This window comes from Phaethon aethereus (assembly GCF_964289735.1).
Source record: "Phaethon aethereus genome assembly, chromosome: 25".
NCBI classification, from domain to species: domain Eukaryota; kingdom Metazoa; phylum Chordata; class Aves; order Phaethontiformes; family Phaethontidae; genus Phaethon; species Phaethon aethereus.
In genome coordinates, this window is record NC_138601.1 from 6430836 (window position 1) to 6447878 (window position 17043).

A 17043-nucleotide genomic window follows, 5' to 3' on the forward strand; every position below is an offset into this window, starting at 1 on the left:
ATTATCTCTTCGGTGCGATCAGACACAGAAAGGATTGCTGTAACTAGAGAATGGCTCTTTGCGGAGGTTGTATTATCTAATAGCTGGGGTAAGTAGAAGCTGTGAAGTGATGAATTCTAGTTTAGTTGCTATCACGGACTTTCTTTGCAGCCTTGAGCAAGTTGTGTCATCTTTTTCCAATTTCTCAAGCAATAAAATGGGAATGATAATACTACCCCCATTCATTATCTCCTTAACTTCATCTCTCAGCATGTTGTGAGAATATAACGTTAACAGTGCATGCGAGTGGTAAATACTAGCATCGTTGTTTATTATTTCGGGTGCAGACCTACTCTAAATACATTTAGAAATGCATAGCTTATCTACCTACCAGAACACATATTCAGAAGCAATGAATAACCACTAGATATAAGGCAATATATGTCCAGTGATACAGTATCATAAGCTGTTCATCAAAAAGGAAATCTGCAATTATACATAGTATTATAAAGCCCAGAAGAATTCTCCATAAATAAGCAATTTATGCTGTAGAATACTTGCTGTCATTTAGAAAACAGAATGTAATGTAACTGATATTTATATGTTTAAGGACTAATTAGTTTACTTCATTTATTAAAAGACAGGAACTTGAATGGATGTGTTTGAGCGACGTGTGATGATGTTAGTAAACGGAGTGAACTATGAGGTCAGTGTTGTGCGCTGTGCTGGTCTGCCCATTACAGAATGCAATGCTGCAGTTGTAAGAGAAGGTTAAAATCATCAGAGCACTGGAGTGGAATGGGGATTCCACTACGTCTTAGCCAGTACCATTTGGACCGTAGCTGAGCGTAACACAGGGATGCAGGGAGTGCATCTCTTACCTCTGCATGAGAAGACACTAGGACACAAGTAAAGCCAATGCATTGCTCAAGAATGTGAAATGGAGAGAGGCGTGTTCTATAAAGCACTTCAATGATTCGTTTCTCCTCCTTCTTTCCTTGTAGCTTATCACAATCAAGACCTAGCACAAAGCATAGATACTTTCCTTTCATTTTGAAATAAGGAGCTACTTAGAAGTTTTTCTCAGTATCTGTATCACAGCAATGTGGTTATGTTCTGTAAATTTGATAAATGAATATAGTTTTAAATAACACGGCTGCGTGGTACTTAGTTGCTCTCTGGGGTTAAACCACGACAAAAACCTAGGCACGTTTTGTCCAGATGCTACAAACACCAGGTCTGGCTTGTTGGATCTGGTAAGCCATAAGGAAGGACATTGTTAATTATCCAAGAGTTACTAATCCTGTATTACAAGTTTTACCCAATTTAAAGAAACCATTAGGTAATCCATTCAATGCTTTTGGGATCTCTTTGTGCAACAAGGGTGGAGAGTTGGGGGGGGGGAGCGAAGGGGAATCATTAACTGGTCCTAACATGCCAGTAAGAAAACATTGTACCATAGAGGTGGACTTTGTTTATTTTAAATCTGCATTTTCTTTGAAATGTTCACTTTCTCTTGTGAGCCTGGTTTCAAAGCAAAGCAGGTAACAGGAATCCTTTATGAAAGTCCCTTATGAGTGGGTACGAGAGAGTGCAATGACGATTTCGCTCATGAATATGAGACTGCCCTGAACACACCGTTTTATATGCAGACCTTGACTTTGGAATGCAAATCCGTACAGACACTCATTATGCTCCATTTTGTCTCTCTTTGTTCTGCTTTGCAGTCTTCCTCATCTCAACAGTCCTAATAATATTTATCTTTTTCTTGCTCAGTTTGTAGCTTTGCATATCACTGGAAATGTTCCTGTTGCTGATAGGGTGTCCTGCTGAGTCGGTGTTTGGGCTGATGTGAGAAAGGGGAAGCAGCTTGGATTTGGCTAAATAACTTGGGCCTCTCCCCTTACATTAGTATGCATTGCATATACCAGTCTATCCTGACTACAGAACCCATCAACAAAAACAATGAACATTAATATGAACACAAATAACTGATTTTTTTTTTTATTAAATGGGTCGCTGAGAAAGAATAAGGGTTATCTGGAAAAGCACTTACAATCTTTGAAGGAAAGTGTGTAAAGACAGTTAAAAGAAAATTTCTCTAAAGCTGAAGAATAGAGAAATGTTTCTAGGGTGACTGTTTTAGTAAAGTGTACTTTACAACAATCCTAGTAATAATGCTGTTTTAAACGGTGACATTGAAAAGTTGTATATAGAGAAGTCTAATAGTTTTGCTTCTGTAAATGTCACCCGTAAATTGTGTCACCTCTTTTCTTCTTTTTTGTGTCCTTCCAGTTTTATACCTTCTGAAACAATGCAGAGGCTTTTGCAGAAACAAAAAAGGCTTTTGCAGTCTTGACCTATGTCAGTAACACTGCTACTTTGGGCTGGTGCTTATATAAGAAAAAGCAAAATCAGAAATTACAATGACCAGAACAAGTAATGCAAAAGAATTTATTGGCTGCAGTGAGGTATATGATGAGATACATAAGACCAGGAGAAAAGCTGAGAGATTATTCACTTTAAATTATAGTTAATTTGAAGAGCAATAATGAATCACAGATGGAGATTCATGCCCCAGTGAGATGTGCATAATACATATATTACCAGCTCAGCCAGCCATTTTCATTGAATAGCTTTTCTTCGGTGTTTTGATGACTAAAAGCTCTTTAAGCTAACAATATCAGCTATACCTAGCTCTGTATGGCATTTTTCTTTATTAGGCTGCAAATCATTTCAGGAGAGAGCTCACTAGAGTATCCCTATTTTACACAAAGGGAGACCAACATCCAGCACATAGTTGCACAGAAGGGTTGTCAGAGCTTAGCCCACTAGGAAAGCCAGTAGTTAGCAGAACTTTTTACTTCATGCTTGCTGGTGGATCTCGTTGATGGTGGAGGATACCACCTGCCCATTCACACTGTCATGGACAATTGCTTTGATCTTTCGATTGGGCAGCCCAGCATGTTCTGGAAGACAAAGAAAGCTTAATTAGACAAGAAGCAATGCTGAGACAAGCTGATGCAGGGAAAGCTTCATTTACAGTAATTTACCAGCTACCTCCTCAACTGATTTATCTTTACATGTTTCCCTTTAAGTCAATACTTATTACTTCTCTTTGTGAAGTGTACAGCCAGAAAGTCACCCTGAGTCTTGTCCAGGTCAGGGCAAATGAATAATACAGACATATCCCAGCCAATGCAAATCTAACTTCAGAGCAGATTATCCTAAATGTCCGTAGGTCATGCTCATGCCAGAATATGAGTTTCCAGACATGCAGATTTTCTGTTTGCTCTCAAGCCCTAACCCTGTTTTAGTCACCAAATGGAGTCTCTATGCCTCCTCGTATACCATGAAAGCTTTAGTCTTGAGCCTGAGCTTTGGACAATGTGTTTGACTAACAGAGGTCAGCCTGAAGATAGTCCACAAGTGGGCAGACGCAGCAGAATGTGCTCTGAAGTGCAGGCCTTCACAAGACTGATGAATCACTGAAATTATTCTCAAACATGGCCTACATGAGTTAACTGCTATGCAAACCTCTCATAGTTCATTCATGTAAGGTTAAGATTATTCTGAGTAAAATTTGATTGGAAATAACAATAATTAAGAGTCACTATAGAGAACAAAGTAAGGGACTTTTACCTTTAGCTTTCAATTCAGATTTTCTTGCTGTCCTGTAAAGATAATAAAACAGAGGAAAAATAATGTTTATACTAATTTCAAGAAGTTATTCATCCCCTTCTTCTCACTGATTCTCAGGAGACCTCATACCACTATGAAAAGAGGTTAAAAAAAAAAAAGAATGATGCTTTTATACCACGAGAACTTTTCCTCTTCGATAGTCTTAGGTACAGATACTCTCACCTGAAACTGTTCCTGTGTACATTCATTATTGCTTCTACTGTGGACAGTTGCATTGTTTCTTAGATGTTCTGAGTTGCTCAAGTTGATCCCATTTTGGCTTATGACAAATAAACCCGTACTTGGAGCCATACTGTCCTGCCTCCCTGAGATTTTCAGTTACAAAGGCTGCTAATCTTCCTCCTCCTGATTTTGTACAAATAAGACATGCTCTGTATATAAGATGAGAGAATAAAGAATAGAAGCCCAAAGATTTCTGAATGCCAAGATTTCAGACAAGGCAGAGATAGGGAAACCAAACAACCCATCAGCAGAGGGACATACTGTACAGATTTTGTATGCTGGTATTTGTAACTGCAGATGGCTGACCAAAAAAGTTCTAAACTTGTTTCTAGGCTTCTTTTTGTTCTAGAACTTGTTTTGAAGATAATAAATGACTATGAATTTTACTGAAATTGGCATTTGTTCCTATGCTGAGATAGGCATGCTGTGGGAATGTAGCTTCTTTTTTAATAAAAAGTTATATTAATTTAGGTAATCCAAATTACATGGATACAAGTTTCTCTGTATACTAAGTGGCTCAAGCTTTTTATTATGATCCATCACATTAAAATACCAACCCTTGATGTAGTATGGAACTCACAAGCTTTGATTAAGCATAAACAAACAAACAAACCAACAACCCGAATATGAGAACTCTCTTCTCATCTATTCCAGTCAGGGTGGCTTTGCCTTACCTGTCAACATTCCCTTCCAGCAGCAGGCGGTAGGTGGAAATCTCCTTCTCCAGGCGGGTTTTGATCCCAAGAAGAACCTTGTATTGGTTATTTTGCTGCTTAATGTCATGGCGAACCTGGTTTAGCTCTTCCTCACATTTGGAGATGATCTGCTGCATGTTTTGAAGTGCAACAGCATAGTAATTCCGAGTGTCAGCCAAGGTGTCCTCCAGCATGTGTTTCTGCAGAGCAGATAATACCAATACTATGATTATTATTTAAGTGGCAGATATAATGCAGAAATGCCAGCAAATTGGGCTCTAGGTAGAAGACTGCAAAATTAAGACCGTGGTAATTTAAACACTTATGCCCTTGCATGACTATTCATGTGAAGACAGCAGAATCATGAAGCTGTGTCGTGTGTGCATAATGAGAGGCAAAAGCTGAGTAATTTATCCCTGCCATTTAATCTTCTGCTCAAAGGCTGTGCTTCTGTAACTGTTAACTCTTCCGTCAGTTCTGCAGTTACTGTCCAGAATTGCTCCAAAGTCTCCAAGCCATGGGTATGTGAGCTTTAACCTGTACAAGAGCTGAGCAACATTTTTGGAGAATCCCCACCAACATTTTTCACAGTTCATATATTTCATGCATTATAATAGGGGTTGTGAATATGAAATTTATATTACTATCTGTCATCTTGGACATTTTTTCTTTCGAGATCATGGAGTCTGCTATCCCATCTCTTTTCTCCTCCCTATATTTTGTTCTAAAGAGAGACATAAATTTTTCACTTCTTGGTGATGGTTGCTGAATCTATTTTGCATATTCTGGCAACATGAAGCATGGTCCAAATTCCAATTTCACTGATGCTTTAATAACTAAAATAAAGTTATGCTGGGCTATGGTTTTAAATGAAGAATTGGTCCACAACAGTTTCTGAGAATATATGAAGTAACAGTGACCAGCCAGAGATGCCTGCATAGATACCTTACTCATCTGTGCCTGCAGCTCAATGTCCAGGGACTGTAAAGTGCGTGTTAGATCCTTGATCTCGTTCTCATTGCGCTGTATCTGTTCTGAATTAGGGGTTGCTGCCAGAGACATAGCTGCGCTCTGTGGAGCAAAAGCAAGAGAGAAGCTTACTGGTTCTGGTCGGTCATGTACAGCAACAGGGATCTTTGAAAGGAGCAGAAGATAGCTGTTACCTGTTCTTTGTACCAACTGTCCAGGCTTTGACGATTCTTTTCAATTATGGCTTCATAATCTTCTCTTATTTCTGCTAGAATCTTGGCTAAGTCTTCAGGAGGAGCTGCATTTACTTTCACATTGACTTTGAAGTCTTGTGATGAGCGATTTGCTTCCATATCCTATTCATGTATTAGCAGAGGAAACAGGTAAACTTGTTTATGAAAGTGGAAAGTTTTCATTCCTGTCTTGTCTTCTTCAGTTCCATCCTCTCACAATACTCAAAATATTTTTTTCATTATGGTAGGTTAATTGTTATATATATTCAGTTAACACTCTTTGGAAGATTTATATATGGGTAATACTATGATGTGACTTAAACCAGTGACATATCTGCTTCTGTGGCAGAACTGTGCTAGAGAACTCAATAAAAACACATGTGAGAAGATCTTTTCATATAATGTTTCTGGAAGATATATACTTAATGAAGAAGCACTGACATTTTTTATTTATTTATCTATTAGGAACCCAAGACCTTTGATGAAAATCTAGCAGTAATTCATCTTTCTTAGCCTGTGTGTTAATATTTAGGGAACTATAGCTAAGTTTACAGGAGAGTAATGTAAAAGTTCTATGTAATTGTTAAAAGAATAATTGGATTAAAGCATATAATTACTGTGTAAACAACATAATTACAGGACAAGTCAAGCAGGTATGGTAACATTCCTTTTGGTGTAGCACAATCTTATGTGCTAGGTACCATTTTCAAAAGCGCCCAGGCAAAATAGCATTTCAGGGTATGACATCACAGCCTCCAAAATGCAGATCAGCTGGACATACTGATGTCTGTTGGTTGCTCTGCTTCCAAGAACTGTTTTGTTATAGCTGTTCAGTCGTGTCCTTGGCTATTAAGGGGATCAGCCAAAGACAGCTTCACCTACTGCTGTGTAATCCTTGTGTTTCTATCCTCCATTTTAACAATCCACAGATACTGAGTAGGATGTTTGGTTCTGCATTAGGTAATAACTGAGAACAACATCAGATCAAGCAAAATGAAAACAGCATCTTGTCAAGCAGTGGTATTATATATGTGGGAATAACAGGGACCACTGTGGTATAGCTCTGGAAGAATTCAGAGCAGCATGGGTTTTGACAATTATTATCTAATTATTGTGCTTAGGATTTTGCAAGAATAAGTAATTTTACTTGACTTCAACAACCATTCTTTTTACTTTTGATCCTTGAAGAATTCAAGGTCTGTTTACTTCAAGTCAGCCTGCTCTAGGTGATCCTGCTTGAGCTATGGGGGTGGAAAACGTGACCTCGAGAGGTCCCTTCCAACCTCAACCACTCTGTGTTTCTGCTATTCTGTGAGATGATATATCTGGAGTTGAAGGAAAAGTCTGTGATGAGTGAAATTCAACAGCAACCAGTAACATTTCCTATTTACTTGAAATCTCTGTGTATTTATATCTTAAGTATTTCTAAGAATATTCTGTCAGATATGTAAGCTATTATTAGCTATGTATGACAGATGGGTAGGTGACTAGAAAAGAGTGGGAGAAAATACAGCAATTTGTTATCCTTTCCGAAATCCCAATTTAATTGATAGAGTAGTACACAAACTTTGTGCCTCATCCAACTCTCATTGGCTTCTTTAGAAACATGATTAGGTTCTGAATCATCAATCCCATTTATAGATTGTGGATCTTACTCAAAGTTAATTACATGGTAGCAAAGATTTGTGTGATAGGATTTTACCAAGTGGAACTTTTTCTACCTCCTCATGGTCTTTTCTTCTGAGGATGTGCTCTTCTCTCAAGCCTTCAATTTCCATTTCCAGATCTGTTGTAACAATGGTCAGGCTGTCGAGCTCCTTACGCAGGTTCTCGACATCAAGCTGCACTCCTTGCCGGCGAGACTTCTCTGCTTCATACCTTTATGAGGAAAAAGGAGATAAAGCATGCTTGTTGAGAACAGATCACTCCTAGCCTCTTGTATAAGTAGTATCAAAGAAAAGTAGACTTGCTTAAGTCCTCTCTTAGGGAACTAGAAAGAACAAAAAAAACAAGGAAACAAATTCTGTTTCTAAAATATACTCTTTGAATGTTCTTGAATACTCTTAAAAATAAGATGGGTTTCTCTATTGTTTTTCTTTCTTCTTCACAACTCCTCCTACACAGTATGCAATAATTGCTCTTTCTTTCATTTTTCTTTTTGCATTTTAACGTTCACCAGGTTGTGAAAGATTTGAGAATATGATTCTCAAAAAATTGCCAATGAAGATGTGAAAACAGTATCAACAATCAATGCTTTCTGTAGTTTTTCCGAAATTGTAACTTTTCAGTCCTTCAGAAAACAGGAAAAATGTCAGAGAAGCCAGTTATTAACATTCCTCTCTAACTTCTTGCAGTTTGCCATCTGTAGTGAGCCAGTCAGAAAGACACTGCCGTATCTTCCCTTGGCCGTATGAAGCACTTTTGTTCCTCAGAATCTCTCCCCTTACTTCATTTTTGTGGGCTCTATTGATGTTTCTACATTCAATCCGTCAGACTCATTCTATGATTCCAGTCTCTCAAAGTAGTTCCACTGTTCCCTTTTTCTGACACTATTGTTTGATAAAGAAAGGCAAGGCTAGATAAGGCCTACTGTGTTCAGAGTCTTTGTTACAATAGTACCAAAAGCTGAGAGATCTTTTTAATAGCTGATCATCATCTGTTGAAAATAAGACAACTCTTCATGATTCCTACTAGTCTAACTTACAGAAATGTAAATTCCTTTCTTTTGCAAAGATCTGCCTGGAATGTCCAAACATTTTGGCGTTTTAGTTGGTCTCAGAACTATCTTTCAACAACATACTGAAAGATCAGACTGTGTATTGGTAGCCAAGGAAGCACTGGCCCATTTACTGTGGCAAAACTCATGAGACTCCAAAGCAGAAGATACTGAAGGACGGGTATTTCCTGCAGAGCTGGACAGAAGTACAGGAAGTAGAACTGGGCTGCACTGGGGAAGCTTAGTGCAGAGAAGGGTTGATTTGTATTCCCAGATGACAGTTTTAAATGCCTTTTGTCACAAGTATCAAGTGTCTGCTGTAAAACCTGCTCTTCAGGACCTGAACTAAGTATCATAAACAGGGTGACTCAAGATTGTTCAGGAATCATTTGTGGTTTTTACATCCTTTTTATCCTGTTTTTTTTTTTTTTTTTTTCTGTTCTACATTGGTTTTATTTATCCAGTATCACCAGAAAATCTCAGTAAAATCAGTTTCGTATTGGATTATCAAGAAAAAGCAATATTTTGCTCAATCCTCTTTCAAACTTAAGCAGGAAACCAAAGAAGAGCTTACTTGAGCCTGAAGTCTTCAGATGCCATGTTAGCGTTATCAATTTGTAAAAGGATACCGGCATTGGTGATCTTGCCATCCTCAATCTGGAAAACAGAGAATCCAACAGGAGACTCAGTGTTGCCATATGGTGATTGTGCTGTTTTAGACTCCCTGCTGCTTGTTGGAAGCATCTAAATAGTAGAATTCCCATTTTAAGGAGAGTACATGAATAAAAGAAGCTTAGTTTCCCGATTCACTTAGATGTGTCTGCAATTTTTGTGCATAATCTTACTTTTTTCTTTGTCTTACTTTTCTGGATATGAAACTGGAGGAGTCATCTTATTCCTGGCCAGGTAGAGGATATGAATAATGTTACGCAAACTTCATGGTACATTACAGAATAACAATCATTGTCTTCCTCTTTTTTTGTGAACTGATTTTGATTCTGTTTAGCATTGCTAGAAAAGCAGCCTTGGTCATCTTTAGGGCAAATTTCAGCAAGAATCATTAAGCTGTGTCTGAGTACAAGCAAAATGGTGCAATTAATCAGCATGTGCATAAACACCTTGCTGAATCAGTGTTGTGAATCAGCGGCATAACAACAGTGGTAGCAGCACCTCATGAGCAGGACCCCTCAAGTCCACCATGTGCTTCAGCCTGGAGTTGCAATTATTGTCATTTTGAGAATAAAGCTGGCACCTAGTTGTCATGGTCCATTCAGTTATTCACCTATAACTGTACTGAATTGTCTAGCAGCATCGAGTGATTAATTCATGTTTCTGATTTTGCTTTGGGATGTTGAAAATTGCCCTAAAAGGTGCAGGAGAAAGTGCACTGCATCATTCATTTAGTGTGCTCAGCATGCCCTGAAATGACTTGCAAGTCCCTGTTAACATGAAATAGCTTTGAACTATAGATCTGAATATGAAAAGCTCAGTATTCCATTAAAAATTTTTGAAAGAATTCTAGCAGGAACTCATACATAATTAGCAGGAACTAATAATTGTGGACATCATGTCCTTCTCTAACAAAGAGGAGAGAGAAGCATGGCTGCAGTTCCAACAGCTGCCTTCACTCAACACTTACATAGCAAAACAAGGTGCATATGGCTGTGGAGAAATCATTAGCCATTTACAGAGCTCTCAGCACCTTGAAGTAAAACTTCCCACACCTAAATGAATCACAAAGAAACAAGGAAATGACAAAATTGTCCTGAAGTGTCAAAAGTTTACCTCTCCTAGTTAAAAAAAAGGTGCCTGTGGAACGTTTTAACTAATCTGTTAACAGACTGTACATTCTTGAGCAATTAGCAGCACACCCCGGATACTGCCCTGGGACATGATCAAGGACAGCTGAAGAAGTATAACCATACCCTAAATGTGTCGCTGCCTGGAATTTGTTGTCAGAGAAGAGGCAATTCTTGAATCCATCCCTAGAGAATGGTAAATTTTACTATGGAAGGTAATAAGGCAATGAGAAAGCAGCATATGAGTTCTTCAACTTTGTGCCATTTCATAATCATGCAACACAGTAACACGTTTATATAAATGCTTTATGACTTTTTTTGTGCAATCTGAACAATTGTCAGTGTTTTGCCAACTGCTGTACGATATTGATTGCTGTGCCAGTTAGCAGTGCATTCTACACGTGGACATTTATCTGTTTATAATTATACAGCATTCTTCACCACATCCATCATGAGTATGGGTGCATCACTAATATCAATCTGCAAACTTACAGATAACTTAATTAAGAACTCACACATTATTATATACAAAATACATTCAAATTCCTTCTCAGAACATATTTTTTTCAAGAAGGCTTCCTGCACTGACTTCTTCCTCAGCATGTCTTATGTCCTTTGTCCAACAGCCTTGATCTTGTCTCTTTGAATGCTCTGTAAATGAGTTTGTTTATTTGGCAGTACAAGATGTTTGAATCAGACATTTACCTGAAGAACTGGTGCTGTTTTACTTTGTATCTGGGTTAGAATGGAGTCAGGCTGGAGCAAGGCAACTTATTGCTCCAACTGGCATGTTCATCCAGAATTCAGGTATCCAGGGAAGAGCGTGGTCCAAAACGTAGGACCCAAATGATTATATGCCTCCAAGTTTAGACAGCCAGTATACCGTAGACTTTCTAGATTACTGGATATAGGATCCTAAAGTTTGTCTAAATTTCATTTTAGGTGCTAAATTAGTTTCAGCTTTTTAATTCATGGTTAATTAATTTAATTATGGTTAATAATTAGATGCTATATTTTCACTCATTTTGCTGGCAGTCATGGTGCTAATTGCAATAATTTATAGAGAAAGTAAAAATGCTGGGTTAAATCCCTGAATTGTCACCTGTAAATAATTCTTTAAATAGCCGTTCCTCCCCAGTATGAGCATGGCAGGCAGTGCCTACTGGCTGAGACAGCTATTGGTCTAACAGGTCCTTGGAGCCGGTGATAGCTGGTGTTTGAGTGGTGAGTGTTAAAAATAAGTGTCTTGGGTACAACCTACTCAAGAGTGAGGGCTTTGCCCCAATCAGCGCTATGTTTTTAGTCTTACTGTCTTCCTAAATCTTTCTGATTTATTAATTCCAAGTCAATGTGAACACATTTATATTCTTGATGGACAAATTTTTTTATCCGGATCAGTTAAAAAAAAAAAGTGCTCAAGTGATGGGTCTGGAGACAGATGACCTTTCTTTATCCTTAAAACAGAAATGGGTGATGACAATTCTGGCTCTCCTTACACATTGTCTGTGGTCGGAGTGCCTCATCCTCTGCCTGCAGGCAACACATTTAACAGTGAGCAGGGACTTTGATTAAGTCCCTGGCCTCAATCAGCAAAGGTGAAGGATAATATAATTTCCAAACCCTTTTGAAAAAAAATTCTCAGGGTCTTGAGAATGCCAAGTAACCATATTATAAAAAGTGGAGGGAAAACTACAACATTGCATTTGGAATAGCTTTGGGTTTTGCCCCATATGGCTATGTGAAGTTAATTACGCTGATTAGTCACAGAGATGGTTACAGATGGTTACATTCATTATGAATACAGATTAATATTATGCTTAAATTTGAAGACACGTGAGTTTGGGAGATTGAAAGAGTTACTGTTGAACATTAATATTAACTACTGGCAGGAACCAGAAATTCTCCTTTTAATTATAGTGAAAACATCCACAAGGAATTTGTCACTGCTATTTTCTTAATTACAATGAAGTATTTTTCCATCTGATTACATAAGCTCATTGGACCCAAAACTCCTGTCGTTTCATTGACTGCTACCACAGGAATCAAAGAAATGAAATGCAACAGTATGTCTAAAGCCAGCATGCATGAAAGAAGGCAGTCTCTTCAGTTTGTCTGCTTTGTAATTTGCTTGAATACATGTGCAGTCAAAAAGACCAAATTCTGCCAGACATAGTTACTCAAACCACAGTTTCATGTACAGAAACGAACACTTGGCAACATACAAATCTCTTTATACTACCAGTCTTTGCAGAATCCCCCTTGTCTCCTTCCAGCCTTTCTTTCTTGTATCCCATTCTCCTCCTTGTGAACACAAAGAATGTATATGCCCCAGTCTTGTAACCGCTTTCATTAGTATTTCTAACATTTTAAAGGTTTTATTTAACTTTCTTTAAAGGAAAGCCATCAGCATAAATGAGTACCCAGATTCCTTAAAAGAGCATAGAATGACATAGTCACCTACAGCTCTGACTTACCCGTCTTTGCATGTCAGTGACGTTTTGCTCGTACTGGTTGAAGTCATGCCTCTTTCCATGCGACTTTGTCTTGTGCCACTCTCGGATGCAGCTTTCCAGCTGAGCGTTAGCTGCTTCTAAGGAACGGACCTTGTCCAGATAGGCAGCCAAACGGTCATTCAGGTTTTGCATAGTTTGTTTCTCATTCCCACCCAGGAAGGTGCTTTCCCTATGGTGCTCGCCGAAGCCTCCCCAGGGTGCCCCTCCTCCAGTTGCCAGCCAGAGGGGTCTGGCAGAGGAGAAGGAGGTATGTGTGCTGCTGGCACCACCGTCTGCACTTGAAGGTCTGTAAGAAGTTCCTTGCTGGGCCAAACCACACCCTGAACTACCCCTGAGGGACCCAGAAAAAAATTGAAAAGGGCTTTGGCTGGTACTCATGTTTCGCTCTGTTATGAATCTAACTCAATGTTTGACTGGCTAGCACTGAGCAGCTTCTTAGCCTTCCCTAAGCAGCTTTATGCCTTTTCCTGTGGGAGTTTCCCTTCGATGAATGACTACAGCAACAAGATTGTGTCATCATGAAACGTGCTTCCTCTTGGTCAATTCTGAAGCATTTATGAGCCTGCACACACTGTTGTTATTTGGAATCGCAGCCACATACCCGACTGCTTTCCTTTTGGTTTGGGGTTTTTTTTTTTTTCTTTTTCTTTTCATATTGTAATAGTGAGGTGTGGCTAAGATCAGTAGGTGTGGAACAGGATCAGCTCTGCCTCAGACTTTTTTCTAACCCTGTAGTTAATATGTAATGTTTTCCTGCTGATGAGGGGGAAGAGTATCATCCATGACAGAATGAATGGAGAGCTGGGGCAGGCATGGCTCTCTCAAGATACTTTCTGTTGTAATTCTCAGGCTATAGCATTACAGCAGTCTGTGAATCCTGAAACGCAGCATGTCCTATAAAGCTGTTTTTAACGTACCGAACAGCTTCACCCTGTATGAGACATGAGGCTTTAATGAAGTTGTCCAACCTCTGTCATTTGACTAAAACTCCAGTCCAAAGTGAGTAAGGCTCAGCTATTCTTTTCAGCTGCCCATTTCCAGTTGAAAGACGTGAGAATTAGGTACTTGACAATCTTTTCTAGCGATTTTTTCATGACTTGAGGTGCAGTCATATCAATAGTCTTGTTGAGATAGTAATGCAGGAATTTCTTGCTGCTAATAGTATTAATACTATGAAGATATTTCTATGTTTAGGTATAGAAAATACTTAGAATATGAGTTTGTAACAACACTTGAAAAATTCAAGTGATTATTTAAAGCTACCAGCCCTAAAAATTGACTTGGCAATCATGCAAAATTGTCTTTCTCAAAAGTTTCAGTAACCTTCTGTCGAACTTCTTCCATCAAATGCAGAACAGGCAAGTCTGGCTTCTGCAAAGATTTTCTTATTCTTCATGCTGAAAAGTAGGTGGCACATTGTGAAGCGCTCCCATGGCAGCAGCTGGGTTCTTGGGTTTGCCGTGTCTTTCAGTAGCTCTAGGGCGCACCTGAGGGGTACGATAGAAGATTTGGGAAGAGGTGGAAAGCTGCGTGGGCACGGGCTCTCAGAAACGGCGCAGCTCTTTTTCTTCACAGCAGTTGAAGGCTCAGCTCTTGACACAAGATCTTACTTCGCACTGTCACTGAGTGGTGGGGCCAGAGAGACTGTACAAACCAGAATTACACTATCCTGGAAGTAGCCTGAAGGAGTCTTTTTTGTTCTGTTTCATTTGAAATTTTCCAGTAATAAAGTATTGCTGCACTTCATCCTTTCCTGGGATGCCTGCTAGTCCTCCTTTTCTGACTAGGGCAGGTTTTGAGCTCCTCCTTGTGGCTCTGTGGCAGCTCTACTCAGCACCCGTTGATTTTCTTTTTGCCAGTTATGTTTCCATTGAGTACATACTCCTCCTTATTCCCCATACACTTCATTGTATAGAAATGCTACCATTTTAAATTGTTTGGGGAGATTAATCATCGAAGATACGGTTTTCCAACAGGTATGTCTATCACAAAATAGCCGGTAACAGCTACTATTAATAGTTACAGTTTGGTATCGGCCCTGCTTGCTTGAGAGTGAGAGGAGCTTGAAGCACCAGCCAAAAAATTAAGGCCTAACTTGAAAGAAAACCCCAAATTATCATAGAACCAATGATATCCTGCTGTTCAGTTCATCTCACCAGAGAGTAATTTCAGATTGAATTTTCTAGCCTAGCGGTTCAGCAAGCTAATGTTCTATGAAATATTGCATTGAAATATAAATACATACATATGTATGTAATATTACATGAAATAAAATTAATCCTTTGTTTCATGTGAAATTGCTCAGTGAGGTTCACAGCTTGGCTGGCAGTGATGCTGACAGTTTGTGAGACAGCATGGCCTCTGTCTTTCTTCCTAATAGTTTCATGGAATATCATGCCATCATGAAAAACAGAATTGCATTTTTTCTGGCAAGTAATACAAAACAACGGTGATCTGGCATTTAGGAAGTGTTTCCTCTGAAGCTCAGCCTTTTCAAACTGGAAAAGATGCCACACAGTTTTCATCAACACATGTTGAGGATCCATGGAAAACACCAAAAAACTTACTTCAAACCTGGACACAGCTCTCCGTTGTCAGGCTGGCACTGTGGGACTTGGTTTTAGTCACCTATTTAATCCGCAGAGTACAGAATGAAAGCAGCGATCAGCGTAAGAGACCAAAACATTGTCAGCAGATGGCACCATCAGACGGGGACCGCTCTTCGCTCGGCACAGCCCGCACTCCTGAGCCGGGGAGCTGCCGGCAGGCCCAAGCTGGCGGGGGCTGAGGAGTGCGCGGCCCCGGGTTGCTTTATTTGGGAATCGGGCTTGTTTTACTGAACTGGAACGTGAAAAGCGAACGCAACTGAATTTATAGGCTGCCGTTTAAGTATAGGCAGAACATTTTGACACCTACATTGTACAGGGAAATACGCTGTGACCATCACTTGTTGATTCAACTCCTCCACCTGAAGTACAAATTGGCTGTACCATGTCTCTCTCTTGCTGTCCGAGCGACACATGTAATAGTCACCTGATTTCTGGATCAGGAAAAAATGTCATTTGTACCGTTCGGTTTGTCTTTTCTGCCAGATTGCGACGTTGCTTTGCTGAAGTTTGCAAGAACCTCGTCTCAGTTCTTTCCAGTGAGAATACCAGCAGCAGGTACTGGTTTCTTAACAGTGGTATACCAATGACCCTGCAGCCTCCTTCACAGCTGAACTGTGGGGCTGGTGCCAGTAGTGTAGATTTTTTTTTTCAATGTCAGAAAATAGAAGACAGAAAAATAGTGGCTCTAAGGAGGCTGGAAGAAAGATAAAATACATAATTCTGAAATGGCATCATTTTTGTAGATGCTATTATGTGGATTGAAATACCCAGGGAGGAGGCTAACAACAAATTTTCCAAACAGGTTATCTTAGCAAAATACAGCATTTAAGTAAATGTTTTATATGCTTCTTGAAGTTGGGATTTACTAGCCTCTTAAATCTTTATAAGCCTCTCTCCTGAATTACACTAGTGTAGATTTGCAGACTAGCTTACTGCAGAGAAGAGACAGCATTGCTGGTACAACAGCTACAGCAATGACACAGGCTGGTGACTTTCTTCCTTAGCCATGAAAACCAAAACAGCCACAGCAAATCCTGCTTGAACAGTTCAGTTCACCTGGACCTTGCCTAGTGCTTCCTCAAGAGCTAAGGGTATTTGCTTTTTTGCTGAAGGAATCACAGAATCACAGAATCACTAAGGTTGGAAAGGACCTTCAAGATCATCAAGTCCAACCATTAGTCCAGCGCCACCATGTCCCCTAAACCATGTCCTGAAGCGCCACATCCACGCGTTTTTTTAACACTTCCAGAGATGGTGACTCCACCACCTCCCTGGGCAGCCTGTTCCAATGCTTGACCATCCTCTCGGTGAAGACATTTTTCCTAATATCCAATCTAAACCTCCCCTGGCGCAACTTAAGGCCATTTCCTCTCGTCCTATCACTAGTTACTTGGGAGAAAAGACCAACACCCTCGTCACCACAGCCCCCTTTCAGGTAGTTGTAGAGAGCAATAAGGTCTCCCCTCAGCCTCCTCTTCTCCAGGCTAAACAACCCCAATTCCCTCAGCCACTCCCCATAAGACTTGTGCTCCAGACCCCTCACCAGCTTGTGCAGGAACTTAAATATATATATAGAAAAATACGCATTTTTTTCAGAGGTGCATTT

General features: G+C 39.6%; 1 protein-coding gene across 1 annotated transcript; it reads right to left on the reverse strand.

Annotated features, from left to right (window-relative positions):
* Positions 1–2844: 2844 nt before the first annotated feature.
* Positions 2845–13781, reverse strand: KRT23 (keratin 23; the record flags this gene model as incomplete). The annotated part of the gene is made up of 8 exons (XM_082010491.1): positions 12790–13781; positions 9091–9173; positions 7522–7678; positions 5762–5923; positions 5544–5669; positions 4578–4798; positions 3622–3653; positions 2845–2948 (listed from the first exon to the last, which is right to left on the reverse strand). The coding sequence occupies exons 1-8, from the start codon at positions 13204–13206 to the stop codon at positions 2845–2847; spliced, it is 1302 nt and encodes a 433-aa protein (XP_081866617.1). The 5' UTR covers positions 13207–13781.
* Positions 13782–17043: the final 3262 nt, after the last annotated feature.